General features: G+C 41.6%; 3 protein-coding genes across 8 annotated transcripts; 2 read left to right on the forward strand and 1 right to left on the reverse strand.

Annotated features, from left to right (window-relative positions):
- Window positions 1-1,289: 1,289 nt before the first annotated feature.
- Window positions 1,290-6,289, forward strand: rbm22 (RNA binding motif protein 22). Its single transcript, XM_063876807.1, has 11 exons — window positions 1,290-1,384; window positions 2,551-2,604; window positions 2,724-2,753; window positions 2,855-2,987; window positions 3,085-3,185; window positions 3,369-3,541; window positions 3,722-3,922; window positions 4,084-4,248; window positions 4,750-4,838; window positions 5,210-5,338; window positions 5,599-6,289. The coding sequence occupies exons 1-11, from the start codon at window positions 1,331-1,333 to the stop codon at window positions 5,751-5,753; spliced, it is 1,284 nt and encodes a 427-aa protein (XP_063732877.1). The 5' UTR covers window positions 1,290-1,330; the 3' UTR covers window positions 5,754-6,289.
- LOC134859989 (myozenin-2-like) lies at window positions 6,150-11,815 on the reverse strand. Of its 5 annotated transcripts, none has more exons than XM_063876812.1 (6): window positions 11,594-11,815; window positions 11,054-11,150; window positions 9,888-10,051; window positions 9,039-9,120; window positions 7,668-7,851; window positions 6,150-6,874 (listed from the first exon to the last, which is right to left on the reverse strand). In XM_063876812.1, exons 2-6 carry the CDS (start codon window positions 11,136-11,138, stop codon window positions 6,691-6,693), a joined length of 699 nt encoding a protein of 232 aa, XP_063732882.1. In that variant the 5' UTR covers window positions 11,139-11,150; window positions 11,594-11,815; the 3' UTR covers window positions 6,150-6,690. The 5 variants fall into 5 exon arrangements, with proteins under 5 accessions (XP_063732882.1, XP_063732880.1, XP_063732881.1 ...); XM_063876810.1 differs by having other exon boundaries at window positions 8,967-9,120; XM_063876811.1 differs by having other exon boundaries at window positions 9,039-9,135.
- Window positions 11,816-13,290: 1,475 nt separating this feature from the next.
- Window positions 13,291-21,354, forward strand: LOC134859491 (soluble guanylate cyclase 88E-like). 2 transcript variants are annotated; one of them, XM_063875999.1, is made up of 19 exons: window positions 13,291-13,356; window positions 13,503-13,708; window positions 13,884-14,024; window positions 14,549-14,688; window positions 14,817-14,951; window positions 15,320-15,443; window positions 15,538-15,657; window positions 15,774-15,858; window positions 16,235-16,321; window positions 17,018-17,135; window positions 17,788-17,917; window positions 18,112-18,258; window positions 18,796-18,942; window positions 19,022-19,178; window positions 19,261-19,370; window positions 19,462-19,551; window positions 20,118-20,264; window positions 20,377-20,511; window positions 20,673-21,354. In XM_063875999.1, exons 2-19 carry the CDS (start codon window positions 13,589-13,591, stop codon window positions 20,799-20,801), a joined length of 2,262 nt encoding a protein of 753 aa, XP_063732069.1. In that variant the 5' UTR covers window positions 13,291-13,356; window positions 13,503-13,588; the 3' UTR covers window positions 20,802-21,354. The 2 variants fall into 2 exon arrangements, with proteins under 2 accessions (XP_063732069.1, XP_063732070.1); XM_063876000.1 differs by lacking the exon at window positions 13,291-13,356 and adding an exon at window positions 13,381-13,398.
- The last annotated feature ends 672 nt before the right edge of the window (window positions 21,355-22,026 follow it).

A 22,026-nucleotide genomic window follows, 5' to 3' on the forward strand; every position in this document is an offset into this window, starting at 1 on the left:
CCTCAGTGTCCTGCTAAATACAAGGCAAGACACAGAACGTGCCCCTGGATACAAGGGACACAGGGATGAGGCTAAAGCTTTCTTTTTAAACCCTAACCCTTGGAAATATGGTCCCAGAAGAATGAGTATATTGTTAATCAGTGTTACCTTGCTCATGAGCAAATTGCAGGTGATTATATCCTGAAGTTTATGAATCTAATTCAGAGATAATAGGTAACAGAAAAGTTCTGCAGACTTCCTTTATGGTCTCCTGAATTGCTTCAATATGGAAGAGCAGTTCTTCATGTCTGAAACTATAATCCCTGTCCTTTGACTCCTCCGCAACCTCACTCTGACCTTAAATAAACATTAGGGGCCTAATGCCCATCCGTAATCTTAAAAATCCTATGGCCTGCTAATTGGAGTTTCACACAGCAAAGACACACTGACCTGAATTGGAACAGGTGGATAGATAAACTGTAAGTGGACTACACAATTGGCTTAGAGAAGCTCACAGACACCAGCTAGTCAGCCTGTCTCTCACTCATTCACCTATACAATCTCATTGGAGGAAAAAAGTAAGCTACTCACAACATTTAATTAACTGCAGTATGTAAAAATACTCAATCTAATATAGGAAAAATAACACGAATAAAAAGCGTTATCAACAAAATGTAGCCTGCTTAAAGTGTCAAAAGTGAAAGTATATTTATTGTACATAAACGGTCACTCTGAAATTGCAACATTTATAATGTCTGTATTACAATTATATTAATATTTATTACTGTTGCATTGCATAGAGGCATCAACATTTTTGACATGGCACCAGATTAAAGGGTGCTGGAACTTTAAAGTATTTTATTACTGTTCGGTTTTTCACCCCCAAACGTCAACACCTTTTTTAGAAACTGATCATGTTTTTTACTTAGAATTTGAATCTGAAAAGTATAACAGCTTAATTATCAGTTAAATTTAATGAAGTACAATTTTCACCTATACAATTTTCTGGAGTAAAATTTACAAGTTGCTTGAAATAAAATCTTTAAATTGTATCAATATATAGTAACTCTATCCATATGCAATATCCCTATGTATTATGAGAAATAGGCCTACTACTACAGCATAATGATAGGCCATAGTTATACAGGGATGTACGGACCTTTACACCTAAATTGTTAGAGATGCTTTTGGAGAAGATATTTCTACTTAATTATAGGCTGTTTAGATAGTTTTCCTGATTAGATTATTTCTGACTGTTTATTGAAATAGGGCGACACCCTAAGGTGAAACGTGGCTCTCCAGCGCGGTGCATTGTGGTCTGACACCTCCCGCTTGGCTCACACTCTGCAAAATGGCGACGTCTCTAGGATCCAACACCTACAACAGACAGAACTGGGAAGACGCGGTATGTTAAATCGTCATTAAAGTGTACGGGACACTGAGCGTGACTTAAACACAGTCATTTGCAGTTAATTTCAAAGAGTTAACATGGCCTTAAAATGTACTAATTGGCTACAAATATGTCCAGTTTGCTTAGAAGCTAGCTAGTCTAGCGTTGGCTAACGCTAGCTAGCCTAGCGTTGGCTAACGCTAGCTGGTAGAAGCGTGGCTGCTGCCTTCGTAACGTGTCTCTACTGTGTAAACATCATTTATAAAATATCACAATATAATCGGAACAATGGTGGATTATAAGAGATTGGCGAGAGTTGCCTCAAAACAAGTGCTTGATTAATTTGACCGTAACCAGTTTGGTGATACTGATAGCTAGCTGAACTAAATTAAGACGGACACTAGCAGGCTGTGCTAACAACAATAAATCGACGTGTTCATAATTACCGCTAACCACTAAACAAGTTACATGTCAACTTATATCCGGGTAAAGCTGAACCCAGACAAGCCAACAAATAGAAATGTTGTCTGTTGTGTTAGATTTACTGAGCCTTTGTAAACTGTTTTCTGAAAGCTAAAGCTAGAGCTATAGTTAGCTTAGCAGGCGCTCACGGGAGTGGAACAAAACCGCCTCCTGGACAGGTTACCTTCACTTACATTAAGACTTGTAAAACTCAACATCAGAACATTGTAATAACTTTGTCAGTGGTTTTAACAGTTCTATCCAAATTGCCTGATTTTATTTTAACCATGATTGGTTCTAGCCAATAATAGATGAAACCTTGCATGTAAACCACTGAATTTCCGCAGGTGGTTTAACAAAGGTTTGTTTTATCTTTGTCTTGAAAATATAAAGTTTGCAACCCTAGCCTGTGTACTTGACGTTTGAGACACAAGAGCAGCTTATATTTGGGTTTTTGGCCGCTGCTGTCCTGGTGGATTAGGGCAGGGTCCTTTTTCAGCAGCTAGCTAGCACTTGGATTGAAACGGCATCCTTCAACAGATGATAAAGTAGAAGTGAATAAGTTCACTTGCCTTGTTTTCACCATAGGTTTTCACTCACGTACCATGGCTAATGTTCCTACAGCAGTAAGTGAAACAGAGTATGTTTCTGCTTAAGGGAAATTACATCAAGGCACTGCTGGATTCTTACTTAATAGCGATCTGTTTTTCTCTTTTCAGGATTTTCCAATTCTGTGTCAGACATGTTTAGGAGAAAATCCATATATCCGCATGGTGAGTTTGCATTACTGTGTATCATCATCCTCCTCATCATCATTATTTGTATGTTATTTTCTTGTAGTGTTGATACCTGTGTTTTGCTGTTTCAAGTTTTTTAATGCTTTGTTTTACAGACCAAGGAGAAATATGGGAAAGAGTGCAAGGTAGGTTTTCCCATTGCATTTTAAATCTTGTTTGTGTATGCACTAAACACTATTTTGCATGTAAGGATATTAAAAACATTTTTTCATTCTTCGCTCGTCAGATTTGTGCTCGTCCTTTCACGGTGTTCCGATGGTGCCCGGGGACACGTATGCGTTTTAAAAAGACTGAGGTCTGTCAGACTTGCAGTAAAATGAAGAATGTTTGTCAAACATGTCTGCTGGACCTGGAGTTTGGTGAGTCCCTCCTGTCATTTTTTACTTGACCTGTCCATATTTGTATTGCTTGGTTAAGCGTGTAGCTATATGAGATTGACACTGATGTGTTTTACAGGTTTGCCTATTCAGGTCAGAGACACTGGGCTGTCAGTTAAAGACGAGGTTCCTAAGTCGGATGTCAACAAAGAGTACTACACACAGAACATGGAGAGAGAGGTATAATTGCTGCTCGACTCAGACAAAAACATCTTCGTTGTTCTGTTAATTCTGATTTCCATAAAGCAACAATGACTATAAGGATGTCTTCAGGGGTTTAATTTGTATTTATTTTCCCATTTTGGGTTGGAATTTATTTTTGTAATTGATCCATAATGTCTATTTGAACTTCTGTGTTCTTAGATAGCCAATTCTGATGGCACACGGCCAGTGGGCCAGCTGGGTAAAGCGCCCAGCTCTAGTGATATGCTGCTGAAACTGGCCAGGACCACGCCGTACTACAAGAGGAACCGGCCGCACATCTGCTCCTTCTGGGTGAAGGGAGAGTGTAAGAGAGGGGAGGAATGTCCCTACAGGTCAGTGATAATGTTTTCTTATCTTTTAAGATTTATATTTATGTATAACATTTAACATACATTTTTGAGTACTTACAATAGTCAAAAAAACAAAACAAGGTGTTCTCGTTTTTAACTGTAACTTTCCTAGATTAGTTATAGTTGTTGCAGTTTCTCATTCTTGTTGTCCTTTTCACAAAGACACGAGAAGCCCACTGATCCTGATGACCCTCTGGCCGACCAGAACATCAAGGACCGTTACTACGGCATCAATGATCCAGTGGCTGACAAGCTGCTAAAACGGGCCTCAACTATGCCGCGTCTTGACCCACCAGATGACAAGTCCATCAGCACCCTCTACATCGGGGGTTTGGGAGATACTGTCACTGATGGAGATCTCAAGTAAGGACTTCTATTTAATGACAACTCTCAAAACCACTGTGGCAGTTGGTGTTCACTGATGTTGCAAGTCAAGTACAATGTGATGTTGTCTTATAAGGATTACCCCTTTTAAACGGTCTAACTTCCAGCGTTTTTTAATCTTTTGTACATGTGTATTGCAGGAGTCACTTTTACCAGTTTGGAGAGATTCGCACCATCACCATAGTCCAGAGGCAGCAGTGTGCCTTCATCCAGTTTGCCACCCGGCAGTCAGCTGAAATGGCTGCTGAGAAGTCCTTCAACAAACTCATCATTAATGGACGGAGGCTCACTGTCAAGTGGGGAAGGTAAGAAGCTGATAATGAAGGATAAAAGTGAAGCGTCGGGGTTCCCATCACCAACTCGACCTCCCAGAGGCTTAATCCACGCTCATCCTTTCTGTAGATGCAAACCTAAAAACTCCTCCTGCCATCACATGTTTAGCTCTCATCCGACTGTACCAAGTGGAGCCACACGGGGGGTGATATTACTGTTTTTGTGATAATTTGGTCCGTAAACACCAGAAACACCAGGTGGTGTTCAGAGAAAATCTGTTATTGAAAGTTACAGCCTAATAAAGCTAGCGTCACAGTTGAGACCTAACTACTCTCTGCAGCGGTTCAAACAATATTACAGACACAGAAGAGGCTTTAACACGGCACATAATTTGTGCTGGGCAGGTCATCTAGAACTTTCCTGTACTGGGCAGAATTCTGCTGCTGCACGCCATTCAGTGCTGCTAAACAAAATAAGTGATCTCATATAATGTGTGTTTGTATGTGTGTGTATAATGTGTTTTGTGTTTTTAGGTCTCAGGCAGCAAGAGGGAAGGAGGGTGTCAAAGAGGGTGTCAGTGAGATGGGCACCAGACTCGACCCTGTACCTGGTCTGCCTGGAGGTGAGTGTGCCAACACAGGGAGGGCTTGTGTGTGTACGCATAGTAATACAGTCATGCGAGTGCAATTTTAAAGTAGTCTTTAATCAGTACATTGTGGCGTTGTTTTTATTGATAGGGGAGATTGAAATAGCTGAAACGTATTTATTTGTTTCATAATTTTTTTTAGAAATAAAAAACCGTTGAAATCTCTTGAGATATATTTTCAAAATGATTTTGAATTGTCACATATGAGTTATTGTCCCTCTGTTTTTAGATAAGAATAAATATAATAATCAAAGACTTATCCACTCCAGGGTGGTAACAGGACTCCTCAAAACATCTCCCAGGACATTCTGATGTACATTTTCAAAATAAATTGTTTGTGTTTTTAGCTCTTCCTCCACCTCCAGCTTTAGACGAAGAAGCTCCTGCAAACTACTTCAACCTCGACCCTAGCAGCTCTCCTGCGGTCATGAACATCGCTCTGCCCCCCCCTCCAGGCATCAACCCGCCTCCTCCAGGTAAAATCCTAACCACGTCATAGATGCAGCTTATTTCCCATTCTTAGTTATATTTGTCAAATATGAAATTGTAACACATTTCCCATAAACTTTATAATTATAATTTTGGTATTCCTGATCTGTTATTATATAATTACACAGCACATGCACTGCTGTGAAATCTATCTGAATATATCATGTAGCGTAGTGAAAATGACTTCATCACAGTGAGTAAACAGTCCCAATTCTCTAACTCCTTATCTTTTCCTCTGTTCAATCAGGTTTTGGCCCTCCAATGTTCCACCCTATGAGTCACATGGGTCCACCTATGCCCCCTCCAATGAGCATGAGACCTCCTGGTCAAATCCACTACCCCTCCCAGGATCCTCAGCGCATGGGGGCCCATGCTGCACATGGCGCACGTCACGGCGAATAGCCCCCCCTCGAGTGATGCCATTCTGCGATCTGTGTCATTCTGTCCCCTACTTCAGACCTGGTCAGGTGCTTTCACTTCAGAGGCTGTCAGCGGATCTGGATCCTGCGGACTCCTTCTGGCAGAAACCCTCGTCATGTCTTACCGGATAACATCAGATTTATTAGGCCACCTGCAGTGAGGGAATGAACTGAACGAGCACCATCTGTGTCTAGAGAGAAGACAGCCAGGATGTTCCAAGATGACTTTGTCTTTTCTCACAGTTAATAAAAAGTACTCAAACAGCATCAGCAGACCACAGGCTCCTGTGTTTGGAGCTGCTTTACATATAAAAATGTATACTTCTGTTTAACTTGTTTTTGTCACATCTTGCAACATGGATTAGGATTCTGAGGAGCATTTTTAAAGCTGGTAATTTTCAAGTAACTTTTTTTTTATTGACACAATGTTAATATTCCACAGCATATAGACTTTGTTTTTTGTAATGCTTTCTTTTCAATGTTTTTACTTGTCATTAAAATTAGGCTATTTTGATGTCATCTCAGAGTTGTTCTTTTTCAGTAATACTTGCTTCAGTAGAATACAGAGAAGGGGTTAAGATGTAAAGTCACAGTGTGACAACTAACAGATGGAGTCTTGGGAGTGTGGAGCAGAGGATGTCGGGTGTTGACGTTGATGGGATCAGATACCGCAAAAGACAACAAAAGGAAACCACTTCAGCCCGTAGCTGCATTGTCTGAGACTACTGTGGAGCGAAGGGACAGCAGCCCTCTGAGTTTAGACCTCTCAGCAGCAGCAGCAGCAGCAGCAAAGCACTTTATCATGCAGGAGTGTTATTCTCTCCCCTGTTGTGCCCGCTGATTAACAGGGATCATCTTTGTAGGAAGAGTGCATCAAGCGGAGGTCATTGCTTCAGTCTCTCAGCTGATTAGCTTCCTTCTCATAGCTCATTAGATTCAGGGTAGTAATCCATTCCCCATCCCCTGGGGGCTCTGTTGAAGTTGGGCCGTCGGCACATGCGGTCCAGAGCGATGCCGGGCAGGTTCTGGGATTCCATGGCCTCAAAGCCGATCACTGGTATCACCCTCTGGCTGACCATAGCTCCCCCAAACGGCCTGGCAGATCTCAGAGACAAAGAGCAGAGTTGTTACTAAGCAGGATGCGTGCATTGTGTTTCATGTTCCTGGCAGAATATGACCCTAGGCATCGCATGGCTCGGACTCCTTCCCATAAAGGGGGTGGGGGGACTTTTAGATGATACATGATACCCAGTCTGGTCATCTCTCTGATTCTAACTGCGGTTAACAGGAGAAAGCCCCCCAGGATGTTCAACTGAAATTGTGTTCAACCTTTTTTCTGCTTATGTAGCTGCTCTGACCACTAGAATTCAGATTTAATTAAGGCTCCACAACTTTATAATGATCTTAAGGGCGTAAACGGATCCCTCCGCAGGGGCTACAGTTCCTGACTGGCTGGCAGAAATCGAGTGATTGACAGCCTTAATTGACTTTAGTCCGAGTTTGTCTTTCATATTTTGTCCATTACTCCCATCTGTCCGGGCTTAACCTTTGTACTGGCTCACTGGCGTGATGCAATTCCTTGTGTGCTGTGAGAAAGGCGATTCCCTTTCGTGCGTAATCTGGTTTGCGAGGAAGACATTTAACACTGGCAGCATCCTAGTGGATCACCTTTCAAGAGACCGGTTTGAAAATAGCCATCACACAGCCACACTCCAAGGAGGTGCAAGCCAGAGACTCATTTTCAAACTGTGGAAACATGGAGTGGAGCCGAGGGAAGAGATGATTGTGATGGATGACATTGTTAAGTCATGTGGGTTTATTTGAGGACGCCTGTGTTTCCAGCTGATCTAACAGTTCATACATCTCAGCAGCAGTACCTGTGGGAAGGCAGATTTACCTGTTGAAGCACCGGTAGTCTGCAGGCTGTAGTTTCTGTGGGAGCTGAGGCAGCTGGATATTGATAGCGTTTAGAAGCTCTACGTTGTTTCCCAGAGCGTTGTGCCACGGGGAAGTGTAGGATTTGGGGATTACTGTTGTGTTGAACTTCTCATGAGGAACTCCCTTCAGAGGGCCTGAATATCCTGACAAACAGATCTAATGTCAGTGATAGTAACACACAACAATGGGTAAAGAGAAAGCTTTGTTACTTTGATGTGGGTAATTCTATCTTTTATATCCAGTGAAGGCAGAATAAGGCCTCTTTTGTTTAGAGAAATTGACATTCCCTTGGTTTGAAACTAATTACAAAACCACAACAAAGCAAAAACAGATCTAATACTCATTTCAAACTCTTTGATGCCATTCCTGTCAACAATAGAAGCTACAGTAATTGCATCTCAGTGTGAACGGCTGATAATAAACAGAGCTCAGATCAGATGTCAGTCAGATTATAAGCACTGCCTTCTGTCGGGACTTTTACGGAACAGCACTCAGCAAAGATGGTCACATAGCTTCTTTCTGCACACTGCCAATTCTCCTGGCACTGACACAAGGAAAACTAACTTATTTCCCCAATACATTTTTATATAAAAAGTGAACACTATCCATGCTAGATACAGTGATTAGGCATGCCTAATGTTTTGGCTTTGCAGTGACTTTGTCCTTAAGCAGGGGTGTCCAAACTAGTGCCTCGGGGCCAACTGTGGCCCTCAGCCAATTCGAATAGTATAATTGAATATGGCCCACATGTGAAACTTGTGCTTTTGTTGTATTTTATTTCTTAAATATATATGTAAAAATATGTAACACTGTAGTATTCATGCGTTAATAAGCCCACTTTTCAAATAAATTCAGTCAATTAAAGTTGATTTTCTAACAAATCTTAGTTGATAAAAAAAAGCCCAATAGCTCATTTGCCTAACAAGCTTTAAATACCGGTGACCCTTCCTATTTCCCCTTATTACAACTACCTGAGGCTTCTGTTTTAAGGAATGATCCGTAAACACAATAATTGAAGCCCTATGGAGAGCTGTGATGTAGGCTGTTTGTTTTCTTAAAGCATATTCAAGTATCAAGAAAAATGTATGTACTTTTGATTGATTCTGCTAACTCATAACTCAACTATAAGACAATACCTCATCTCTAGTGAGGTGCCCAGCCCTTCGTGTATTTTCTGTACATGGCCCTCAGTGAAAAAAGTTTGGAAACCCCTGGCCTAAAGCTTGTGGCAGCCTTTGGCTCATGTTTTTAGATTTACCTGGAGCGATGACGTCAGGACTGCCCTTCCTTGCTACAGTCTTCTGAAGGTTCATGACCAGGCTATGCTTACCAGGGATGGAGAACGTTTGGTTCGCGTCTCCTCCCTGGGGCTCTGAAATGATCTGTTGGGGAGGGTCAGCCTCTGTATAGACCTGGGACACGGAGATCTAACATCAATTTAAAGTTAGATTTATGTTGAAATGTATTTATCTCAAGGATTGCAAACATGAAACATAATAATATATTCTAATGTATTAATATGGTAAAGAGCATTTTTGGTAAAGAAAAAATGTATAATAAATAATGTTAGAGACAGTCACTGTGGACAGAGTTCATTATCCTGATGGTCTGAGGGAAGAAATTCTCTCTTTGAATGCTGCAAATACTGTAAAACACCTGTTTTAAGGGGCACTCCACTTATTAAACACAAGTAAATTCAGTTACCTACATTATTTGATATTGCCTCTAAAGGGAGCTTTCCTGAATGATGTAATCCCTTTTCCAGCTTTGGTTTGAGACATTTCAAGAGAAAACCTGCATCACAACCTGGATGTGTCGTTTATGAAAGAAGTTGGAGGCAGTGAAAGATGTTGCTGAATTACATTATGGTAAGTGTAATAACAGGATGCTTTAGATTTTGGCCCAAACGATAGACCAAAACGGGCCTCTACTCATTTTATGTTGTCCATTGTTTGAGAAAATGTGTCATTATTTGTTGACATTACTCCTGTCTGACAATGTTTTAGCTTGACCTTTTTGCAGTTTATGTGGTAAGATGTTGGTTATTGCTGTTCTTTATTCAGCATGAACTAGAAACACAGGTACATCATTTTGGGTGTGTAAGTTGCACCCAAAATGATGTACCTGTGTCGGTGGACAGGAGTCGTTGTGTGCTCTGTGCTTTCTCTCGGTTCCTTACATTGTTGGGGTTGTAAGCAACATTGGCAGCGTTCTCCAGCGTGAACCTCTCGACCCTCTTCTGTCTCTCCTGAAACATGCGAGAGCCTCGATTAGATTCAAGGTTGAGCTCCTCCATCATCACATCCTTTGGGACGCTGATCTTCTTCCCGAGGTTCAGACCCCCTGGCACAAAACGACAGACAAATGCAGGTGTTCAGCCTTTTCTTAATATCCATGTGTATATTTTTATAAATGACAGTGTCACAGTAGAGAAATCTACTTGGGTTTGTATTCTTGTGTGTGACATCACATCCGGTGAGGTGGCTTTAACCCTGCACAGACACATTGTGACATTTAGTTGTTAGTGCGAAGGCAATTATAAAAGCAGCCTACATACATTTGGAAAGAGACGGAAAGTAACACAGACTTATAAGAACCTTGAGCAAATCATAATGTCTCCTCTGATCTTCTTGTCTCTGTCGGGTTGGACAGCTGAGGGGTGCCGATGTAAGAAAGATGAGCCGTGTGCTGCATCACTAAATTGGTATCTGCTTTTGCTCAAGGACTCTTCTCGTGTTATACCAAGGCACAGTGGAGGGTCGGAAATAGCCTTGAGATGATGTCAAGGGGTGTGTAATGTTTGTTGTGGTCCAGGGTTGCATGGGTAACTGGGCATAAAAATAAAATGTTTGATAAAAGACTCATGACTCACACATGTCAAGTGTCTGAAGAAGTTGGGGAAAATGCCACCCTCGAGAAGCTGCCTTTGATCGGCGTGCGTGAAATTCAGCAGTGGGAGTCACATTTTGCTGAGTTTAGGGGACTTCGTTTCAAAGCCTTGCTGGCGGACACCAACCGGGATGGTCCCTCCTGTAACCTTTTGAGGATTTCAACAACACTCTGGCACTCTTGGGATTTGGACGTACAGTGCTGGGCCCTCACGCTGTGGGCTAACACTCTTTGATGTTTTTCTCAATTACAACTGACAGCCTAAGCTTGTGATCACACACTGTGTCATTTTTAATATGGATGTAAATGCAAAGCAAGAGTGTACCAATTTGTTGAAGACATGTTAACCAGTATGTAAAATAAACCATGCATCCGCTCAGCCCTGATTATTGTGTATGTTAGTTTTGTTAAAAAGAATTTAAATGTAATTAGTTGTATCACCACAGCCACACTTACCTCCTCTGGCCTCCTTACACAGAGCCTTAGCCTGCATCATCCTCTGCTTGGTCATGTCATCCAAGCCTGACTGCATCATCATCATCTTCTTCTTACTCTGATCGACACACATGTTGCCATGTGAATAATGATTTATAAATACATGTGCAATTGCAAATCGCTCTTTGTGTTAAATGGAAAAGGCAAAAGAAAACACACTTTGTATAGCATCAAAATATACCAAGTCCTAAATTATAAATTAGGTCAATTTGTGACTAAACCATTTCAGCATCTGCTTCGACTTCCTTAGTCTGTCAATGCAGTGTTCCTAGAACATTTTTGTTTTTATTATTGTACTTTTGTGAACATTTTTTTCATTTGTTTACCGTTTAACAGCTCACAGTGCATCTTATACACCTTAAAGTGTCTCTCCAGTCTCATACGAATGTATAGTCTTATAAGTTACCTATGAACTGTTTGTTAAAGGGCCTGGCAGTTTCCACACTTCACACACAGACTGTTAGCAGTGCCTTCTCTTGACCGTAGCACCACAGTCCTTACCTGCGTCTCCTGCCTGTCTGTAATTTACTTTCGGCACTGCTCTGGATGGTCGTGTGTTTCTCCCGAACTGCAGCTGGGATGCTTCCTAGTTCCTCTCTGACTCTACAGGCAGAGAAAGAGCAGTCCGTATAAAACTCATCCCGGGATGCCTCGGTTGCTTACCTCACCGGGTTATTTCAGTAGAGGGATAAGAGAGTGAGGATGGATGGAGGGAGTGTTTAGGGAGGGGGTAAAAAGAGGGCGATTAAGGGGAAGGGGCAAGTATAAAGATTTACATCCTGACCTCAAACTTCTGTGTTAATATAAATCTGATCCCCTGTGTGTGTGTGTGTGTGTGTGTGTGTGTGTGTGTGTGTGTGTGTGTGTGTGTGTGTGTGTGTGTGTGTGTGTGTGTGTGTGCGTGCGTGCGCGCGTGCGCGTGCGTGCGCGACTTTGTGTGTATATGTATGAGAGTGACAACAGCTGCTGTCCAGACAGTGACACTGAGCTCTCAGAAAAGCCAAGCCTCCACCCTCTACACTGTAAGCACTGACACACACACACACACACACACACACACACACACACACACACACACACACACACACACACACACACACACACACACACACACACACACACACACACACACACAAATCATTTCTATTTCTCCCTTCTCTAAGGCACTGTGTAACTGCCCTGCCACGTACCAACACGCCATGTGTTTGCAACCAAATGTTATGGAAGCTGCTCTAAAATTGATGAGTTCGCTGCGATCACAGGCTGTGATTCAGTTTAGCATTTGGAGTCAAAGGTTAAACCTTGTGGCAGTTTGCTCTTCCATTTTTGATGCCCTGAGACCTTTGACATCCTATTCTTTAACACTGCTGTGAGTTTTGGGGTATCCTACACATCTCTGTTATCTAGCAGTGTAAACAATGGTAATAAATAACATAATGTTTGTGCTGTTGTGTTTTCTTTAATCCTTGGCTTACCAACTGCTGAAAGCTCAAGTTTGTGAATTCTGCATGAACTAACATTTTGTGTTGCGCTAGAATTGATTAATATTACTTAATATTTGATCTTTTTTAACTCAAGTAAGTCTTTATAGAGTAGCTTTTCCCCCCATATATTGATTCATTGAGCTCAGCAGGAGCCTGTAGGGAATTTTCCTTATCTTTGCTGAGATTGGATATCGATTTAACACATGCCCTGCTCCACAACCCCACCCCCCCCCCCCCCCCCCCCCACTCCCTCCCGCAGTGGGAAGCCTCCCGGACTTAGAAAGAAAATGTGGAGTCATCCTGAGTCACAGAACATCATCTGCAGAAACACAACGGAAATTAAATTGCCGCCCAAAAAGAGTTTATTTAAGAGTGTTTGCTTATTAGAATAAGCAAGTTCTCTTTCCAAAACAAACCACAGTAGATCGGTAGCTTCCTTAAAAATATACCATTTCAGCTTCTGTTATTCAAATCTATGCCTTATCTATCTTGTTAATGGATAATGGCAGTACTTAAAAGGTGAAATTCTGGAAAAAGGAAATTAACAAGATAATGAAAATAGGACTGGTGTCATCTGTGTTTGAGAGGTTGCTACCGCAGCATGTTCATGTCACATAAGAGCAAAGCCACCAGTTGCTGACAGCTGACACAAGAACAATAGAGACCCATTCATATTCAAGGGCTAGAGTGATTAGGGCACTTTTAAAACCGTTTGCACTGTTGGCCTTCAGATGAAACCTTGTCTGGCTAGCTAGTCTGAAAAAGTTTGAGACTCCACAGGTAGTTTTGAGAGCAAGAGAAGAGCAAAAGCAGCACTATTCAGTGAATTGGCTTTTCAAAGCTTCACGCTTAAAGAAAAATGGATTAAAATTCAGCTTGCAGCACTGGACAAGTCATCATTCTAAACTTTTTTTATTCGCTTGCAGGTGCCTTTCAGAGTACTGTTGGAAGTCAATCAGCCGGTGTGCAGTCTTGATATTTGTCAGTTTGAGCACCAACCCAGAGAGACATAATGTACGGGCTGCTGTGTGAGAGTCTTCACGACTTCATCAAAGAGTCCTACGGAGATGATGTGTGGAAGCTGGTCCGAGAAAGAGCAGATGTCAGGTTACATTCTTTTGTCACCCACCAGGTACAGTGTCTGAAATGAATAATATAATTGTATGTATGCACTGAATATTAATGTATTTGGGAGTGCTTTGCTGTCAGTCTGCGACCTGTCTGCAGTTTATTTCACTCTGTCTGCTTCTTTCTGATGTCCTGATGTCACATTTTTGATATAATAATGTCTATTTGTGTGTTTTCAGGTGTATAGTGAGAGTGTGATTCCACGTATTGCAAAGGCAGCTAGTGGAGTGACAGGCACGCCCTACAATGAGCTGATGAATTCGTGGGGTGTCTACTTCTTGGGCTTCGTTGGGAAGTATGGCTATGACAGGATCCTCAAGGTGAAAAAAATCTGAAATGTGTTGACTTTTGGTAGATATGTGAGGAAATTATTAAATACGCAGAGAGCTATATATCCCTACAACTTCAATTTTGCCAGTAGAAGTTTGCTCTAAACTATTTGCTTTGTCTTTCATATACTGTATATCTTTTTGGCTAATTATTGAAACATATGTAACGCGTGTACAATCTGCTAAGAAAAAATCTAAATCACAGCTGCAAAATATCCTGACTTTTAGACAATTCTATGAGTCAAGCTCAAAAATGCTAATCTTAAATTGTAAATGGTTTGTCCTGAAGTGCAAGACAAAAATCTCTAATGGCATTCTCAGGGCGCTATTTTCTTTAAAACGTTCTGCAGGATTACATAGGACATCAGCTTATACACGCTGAGTCATTCTCTCCATTAATAGTAAACTGACCAATTTGTCAACAATTATGAGAGCGTCTCTTTTAAGGTACTATAATAAAAAAGGTGAGGCAACCATCTTGTACATGACCTGCCACTCTGTGTATCTGGCTTTAGGTACTGGGCCGTCATGTACGTGACTTTGTCAATGGCCTTGATAACCTCCACGAGTATCTGCGCTTCAGCTACCCCAAAGTGCAGCCTCCAACCTTCTTCTGCCAAGAGGAGTCAGCCACCGGAGTCACCCTCCACTACAGGTCTGATGGGAGGAGGGCCGGTGATAGACTATGAATCATCAGTTGTAACAATAGAAGAAGAGTGCAAACAGAAGGAAAGATTTGTGTTTTTTTTGACTGATTTTGAACTGTCTTTCTTTGACTGGCAGGAGTAAGCGCAAAGGTTATCTGCACTACGCCATGGGTCAGCTGAGGCAGATGGGGAAACAGTTCTATGATACCGACATACATGTGGAGGTGCTGTCCGAGCAGATGTTAGGAGACTACTCCCATGTCACTATGAGGTAACCAAGCATGCACGCCCACATTCACCCATCCACATACGCACGCTAAGCTTATTTGACACCTGGGTTAACCACTACAGTAAAATTGATGTATTATACTATCAATCTAATTATAAATATATAATAATACATTTAAGGGTGGATAATTGTTTTCCTACAGAATGAATACTGTCACTTTTTTAACTTTAAGTACGATTTACTAATAAAACATGTGCACTTTTACTCGAGCAATGTATTGCATGTACCACTTTTGCTTGTACTTCCTCTGTGTTTTGTAGATACTTTTACAAGTCAATCAGAATACTCTGTCCTCCACAGTTTGTACTTAACTTTATACATTAAAAACAAGTTAATCTGAATGTGCACAGGCTGAACTTTGATAACTCAGCTTACCGCTACATCATGAAGGAGGATGAGGAAGAGCAGGAGATTTTGCCCATCACCTCAGACTTCTTCTTTGAGGTGTTCCCCTTCAACATAGTCTTCAGACAGGTAAACCTTTTAAATCACACGCCTGACCCACCAGAGAAATGCAATGAAGCAATAAATAAAACATTTCTGCATGTCTTTGTTTCTCTTTCTTTAGGACATGGTGGTACATAATGTTGGCTCAGGCCTGGCCACAGTCTTCCCTGATCTGGATGGGAAGAAGATCAATGATGCCTTCTTGCTGGCTCGCCCCCTAGTGGAGTTTACCTGGAACATGGTGAAGCATCACTTTTCATTGTTTAACTGCAGCCTAATACAAATACACAACACAAGTGGACTTTAAAATGGGCTTGACAAATGCTGATAATATTGTACCTCATAATCTGTACACAGATCATCTCCCACCCCAACAACCTGTTTGAGATCATGTCAAAGGAGCCTGTGAAGAGAGAGAGGAACCTTCACAACCGAATCCAGAGTAAGAGACCCATTCAAACACTCGCAGGGATGTGTGTTTAGTGGATGAGGACTCGCTGGCTTGTAGACTGATCAATTTCACTGAAGTCAGTTGCAGGGCACGTTCAATTTCAGTTTCATTAAAGAAAAAAAACAGGTATGCAGTGAAGTGAATACCTGTTCGCGTATGAGAGCTTGCACATCAACATTTATTTTGAAGTCTACAGAATCGAAGTTGAGAGTTAAGTAGGTCATGCAGTCAGAGAAATGGAAATGTTTAATGTGTTAATTCAAATTCAAATTGATTTAGTGGAACTGATCCCAGCCCTAGTTGTCACGGGTAGAGGGTGTGAATGTTAAGGTTTGTGCATCTGACAATTTTCCCCGTTTTTCCAAAGATTCTGACTATGAAAATGCCAATCGCTCTGCTGACGTAGATGTGGAGCTCATGGCTTTCCAGTCCATCATTGGAGATGATTACAAAGGTCATGACCATTTTTGTTATATAACAAAACACAGGGAGAACTGAACCTACAAACACTTACCATGACACAATTAAAACCTATTAAAGACACATTGAGAATACAAAAGAACATCACTTTTATAAGATAATTTGATGTTTTGGAGTATAAACATACTTGTTTCCTTGGTGAACTGACAGGAAAGTCAATGCTTCTCTCATGTACCTTCAATACCGAGCTGGATCAAGCAGCAGGTTAGCTTAGCTTAGCATTAGCTTGGGAATGAGCTAGCCTGTCTGTCCAAAGTTAACAAAACCCTGCCTACCGGCACCTCCAAAGCTCTATAATAAACATATTAAATCATGCTTGTTTACAAAAAACATAGTGAAAAGGAGAGAAATGTATGAGGTCATGGGGAAGGGGATTATGTAGGACTCCCTCTTGACTTTAAGCAAAGCCCTACGAACAGCTGCTGGCTCCAGCATCTTATTGAACATAAAGATAAAAGAGTGTTGGTCTTCTCAATTTCTAATTAGTAAGTGAATAAGTGTACTGTATCTCCTTCAAAACTTTAAACTATTCTAAATGTAACAATAATCGACTGCCAACTACATTACGTTGACATAATAACCACAGTGAAGTTATTATCTACTGCTGATATTTAAACAAAACACCTCTCTGTATGTTTGTTTTGTTGCCATTTTATCATGCTCCCTGTAGACGGTAACAGTGCTAATGCGATGGAGAGCTGGGGAGATGGGAGCCGCTGCCTTAAACTAAAAGGACAAATGAGATACATGCCTGAGTGGGAGTCCATCATCTTCCTGGGAACCCCTGTGTAAGGCACACACACACACACACACACACACACACACACACACACACACACACACACACACACACACACACACACACACACACACACACACACACACACACACACACAAACACACACACCCGTAGACACCGATCTTTATTAAAACGCTGCAGTTGAAAAGTAAAACATTCTGAATAGCAGAGAGAGCTAAACTGAATTACGAAGCTGGATATAAAACCCTGGGCAGTGAATCAAATCAGGGGGCCATTCTAACAGCACTTACCATGCATGAAATGAGCTGCTAATTAGCTTGTAATCAGACAGAGCAGCTCTTGTGAGCCTAATGGGAACCCATTTGCAACCGAGAGTGTTTTTCAGCGAGTACATTACCAAAACATCTCCCTCCTCTTCTGTAAACATTTTGTTTTGCATGCACATGGCTTTATGCATGTATTGACAAAATTACCAAAATGTTAAATGCCACATCACATTAAATATTTATTCCTACTTAAACTAAAAATAAGTTCCATTACAAATACTGTCTTTTAATGACCCCCTTTTTTTTAACGGCTATTCCTAAATAGATTCAGAATTATATTACCATGTATCATAAGCATCATCAATGTTGTAATTGGCCTTTCCTTTTCCTTTAACTCTCTGTTCGTGTTTCTAGGATGGAAAGTCTGAGTGCTATGTTTAAGACGGGCCTGTACATCAATGACCTGAGCATGCACGACTCCAGCAGAGACCTGGTGCTGGCGGGCACGCAGCAGTCAGAGGAGCTGAAGAGAGCTCTCATTCAGGTTCACTCTGCCGACGTGCATCTGCATTTTATACGTGTGATCATCTCTCTTGACGCTTTGCATTATGCAAAGTTGTTCTGAAGCCCTTCTTTCTGTCTGACAGCCACATATCAGTCACCACCCGCAGACCTGAGATGAAAGGAAGAGATGCAAACTAAAAGTGTTATTCTGTCTTACTCCCCACTGTGACACAGGAGCAAAAGAAGTCGAGTAAGCTGGAGGAGAGCATGAAGATGTTGGACTATGAAATGAAGAAGACTGATGACCTCCTATACAGGATGATTCCCAAGCCAGTGGCCAAAAGGCTGCGCAAAGGAGAGCCAGCTGTGAACACTTGTGAGGTCAGGATTGTAAATGATGCCATACTGTCTAAAACATTCACTGTTCAACTGTTATTTAACACCACAAACTACTAAAAACAAGACAGTCTTTCTTTGAAACAATGTAATAGGAGATTGATTCCCCTCTGATGGCTGTACAGTTAGCTTAGTAAAAACACTGTAAACAGGGGAACCAGATAGCTTGGCTTCTTGAAAGGTAACAAAATCCACCTAGATCTGTAGAGGTGCTGTTATCTTAGGACAGGGCCATACAGTACATTCTCCACTGTTTCTAGTCCTCATGCTCAACTAAGATAAAGCTGTACATTTATACTAATTGTACAGGCATGAGAGACATACACATGAATATTGTATCATCTCAAATAATCTTGAACTCACATTCATGCACCAAATATCTAAAACGTTGGCACGATTGTCTGATAAAAGGTTAAGTTTTGCGTCACAGGGTAAAAGCTATTTTTTCTTCTTGCCCATGGTACATAGCGACTGGCTGATTGAACACAACTCATTAACTCTCTTAAATGTATTTTCTTCCAGGTGTTCCCAGATGTTACCATTCTCTTTAGCGACGTTGTTGGATTTACTCGCATTTGCAGCCACATCACCCCAATGCAAGTTGTCTCCATGCTGAACACCATGTACACGCTGTTCGACACCCTCAGCGAGAAGCACCGCGTCTTCAAGGTTTGTGTGATTTTCCTTTCATCACACATTGATGAAAGGACGAGCTGCTGCTAAAAGCTACAGTTCTCATCTTATCTAGGTTGAGACTATTGGAGATGCATACATGGTTGTGGCCGGCGCTCCAGAGAAGACGAAGTATCACGCTCACAACATCTGTGACATGGCCCTGGACATGGTGCGCTCCATAGATCACCTGAAAGACCCCTCCAACGGCAACCACATACAGATTCGTGTTGGTGTGTATAATGTGTGGACCTATTTGTGTGTTGATGTATCTGTTTGACTTTGAGTGTAGTAAGCTGTTGTTTCTGGTTGCAGGGATCCACTCAGGAATGGTGGTGGCGGGTGTGGTGGGACACAAGATGCCACGCTATGGTCTCCATGGTGACACGGTGCACACTGCATCTGCCATGGAGAGCAATGGAAAGGTAGGGATGTCTAATGTACATATGATGATGACTAAATTAAGAGTTTCTGTAATGTTGTTGTAATAGCCTGGTCTTCTCTTATCTCCCTCAGGAGATGCACATTCAGCTCAGCAGCGCCACCTACGAGCACCTGAAAGGAAGTCACTTTATTTTTGAAAGGAGGGGCACCATAACCATCAAGGTCAGGGGTCAAAACTGTAAAACACACTCACAACATTTATTGATCTTACCACTATGATAACTTGTAATAATATGATGTTGTGTCATACATATGAGGAAGACACATTTGGTTTACCTACCTGAAACTAAACACTGAGCCTGTAAACTGTGTTAATGGAAGAATTTATGCATCAGCAGTCAGACATAGTGAACATTTCTGATTCTAAGAACTATATGAAATAATAATAACTCACAATGTTTTGGCTCTGAGGAGTCAACACACTTAGTATTCAGAGCTGGTAATTACTGCTTGCTTGTTGATTTGTCAGTCTATTTTATCGCTGGGTCTGACTCTGAGGCTGTACATTCAGTGGAATTGGCAGCAAAGTGACTCCTAAAGGTTCCTGAGGCAGCTGATTACAGGTGCCAATCTCGAGTTAGCAAGAGCGACTCATTTTTCATCAGGGAATTCTGATTATTGGAAATCTGCCACCTGCCTTTTCCCTGCCCACCGTAACAGAAATGTACAGACAAACAGTTTTCAGACAAACCTGAATCTTAACTTATCACTCTCTGTCCATTTTTAAGGGGAATGTTGAAATTGAGACCTACTGGCTGAAAGGAAAGAGGGACAAAGACGGGAACGCTCAGGCGGCGTGTCCTCAGTTTGAGACCCAGACCATCAGTAATGCCAACATCTCCGGCCCTGAGGCCACAGGAGATGAGGAGGGAATGGTAATATTTAAACCAAGACATCCTTGAATGGTTAACACTCTCATTTGCTTCATTGCCATCATCATTATCATCCTCTCTGACTCCCTGAGTCTCCGTCTGTCTTTATCCCCAGGGTTCCCCGCTGGTGGCAGGGCGGGACAAAGATGATGTGAAGTCTATTCGCTCGCATTGTATCAAGATGGAGATAACAGGCCATTCTCTGGAGTCCATGGAGGGGCACCGGGTGGAGGAGATGCCGGGTCATAAGGTAAGAGGGAATTAAAGATTTCTAGATTTAACAATAATTCTAATTATTGTTGTTCTAATCCATACCGTTCACTAGGTTTATCTTCTCTATTAGTGCCTTTGTTATTGTTGCGATAAGATAATATGTTCCTACTCCAGTCTCACTATAAGGATGCTTTGCAGGACGGCCTCCAGGACGCTCACCTTGAACTGGACTCCCCTGAGTCCGACGGCAGAGACTCCATCATGGAGTCCCCCGACAGCTCCTGTGACTCCCCCTGTTCCAAGAGTGCCACGTGCGCCATGTCGTGAACCCAACGGATGTTTGCTGATGCTGTACCCAGAACTTCAGTTACATGTTTTGTTTTCACAAGGCGTTGAATGTCAATGTCTAATGACAATTTGTTTGTAAATGGCCTAGTCTATAATGCTTGAAATGTTTGCGGCCTTGCGTGGTGTTATGTTGCACAGTGAAATCATCATTGTTAATTTTTTCACTAGATCAGTCTAAGTGAGCAGCTGCTTATCCAATTATTACCTCACATCAGTCCATTCAAAGCAATTGCATCTAAAAGTTTGTTGTGTACACATAACATGTTTTTAAACCAAGAGTGGTCACTGCCTCGCAGTTCAGATGGACACAAGCTCACTAATATCCTGTTTGTTGGGCTGCACATTGTACATTTGACATCTCATTTCATCCTAGGAAGACATGATTGTGTATCTCTCCTCTGTCCCTCTCCCTCCACGCTCCTTCATCCTGAACGTCTAGATTCATTGTTCTATATCAGCCTTGTCAAATACACAGCCACAGCTCAATGAAAATGTTGTCAGCTCGGTGAAAATAAAGCGAGATGACTGCTGAGCCGTGTGTGCATCCCTTTGTTATTGTTTGTCTTGTCATTCAAAGGCACAGACATTCAGACTCACGGTTATATATATATATATATATATATATATATATATATATATATACATACACATTTATTCTACAGTTTTCTTTATTGAACACTTTTCTCTACAGTTGTAGAGATATGGATATATTTGTATTGTACCTGCACCCAATGCTCTTGTATTTGGGCTTCAAAATGAATCATAACTGCATATTTGGGAATTATCTTTTGTCATAAAAACCTTCAACCATGGCTCTAACGTAGGGACAAATCAATATGACATCAATGTGAGAGTAAAAGCAATGTCTCAACTTTCAGACATTGGTTTAAGGAAGGAGCAATTACTCTCTGCCTCACAGTGCACATACAGTACATGCTACTAGAACAGGGTGATCCTGACACAAAAACATTGATAGACAGTCAAATTGCCATGATTCTGGTCCAGTGTCCCAATCAGACAATGTTCCCTTCTGATTGGTTATCAGAAGAACTGCACTTGTAGGTGGTGTCCTCGCGCTCTTGGCTGTATTCGTTGGCTGCGTGTGAGTCTTTAGGTAATGAACTGATGGAGCAGTGGAAGCAGAAGGCGTAGACGAAGGCGAGCAGGAGCAGGAAGCAAACAACACAAAAAATGATGACAATAA

Source organism: Eleginops maclovinus, chromosome 23 (genome assembly GCF_036324505.1).
Source record: "Eleginops maclovinus isolate JMC-PN-2008 ecotype Puerto Natales chromosome 23, JC_Emac_rtc_rv5, whole genome shotgun sequence".
Taxonomy (NCBI): domain Eukaryota; kingdom Metazoa; phylum Chordata; class Actinopteri; order Perciformes; family Eleginopidae; genus Eleginops; species Eleginops maclovinus.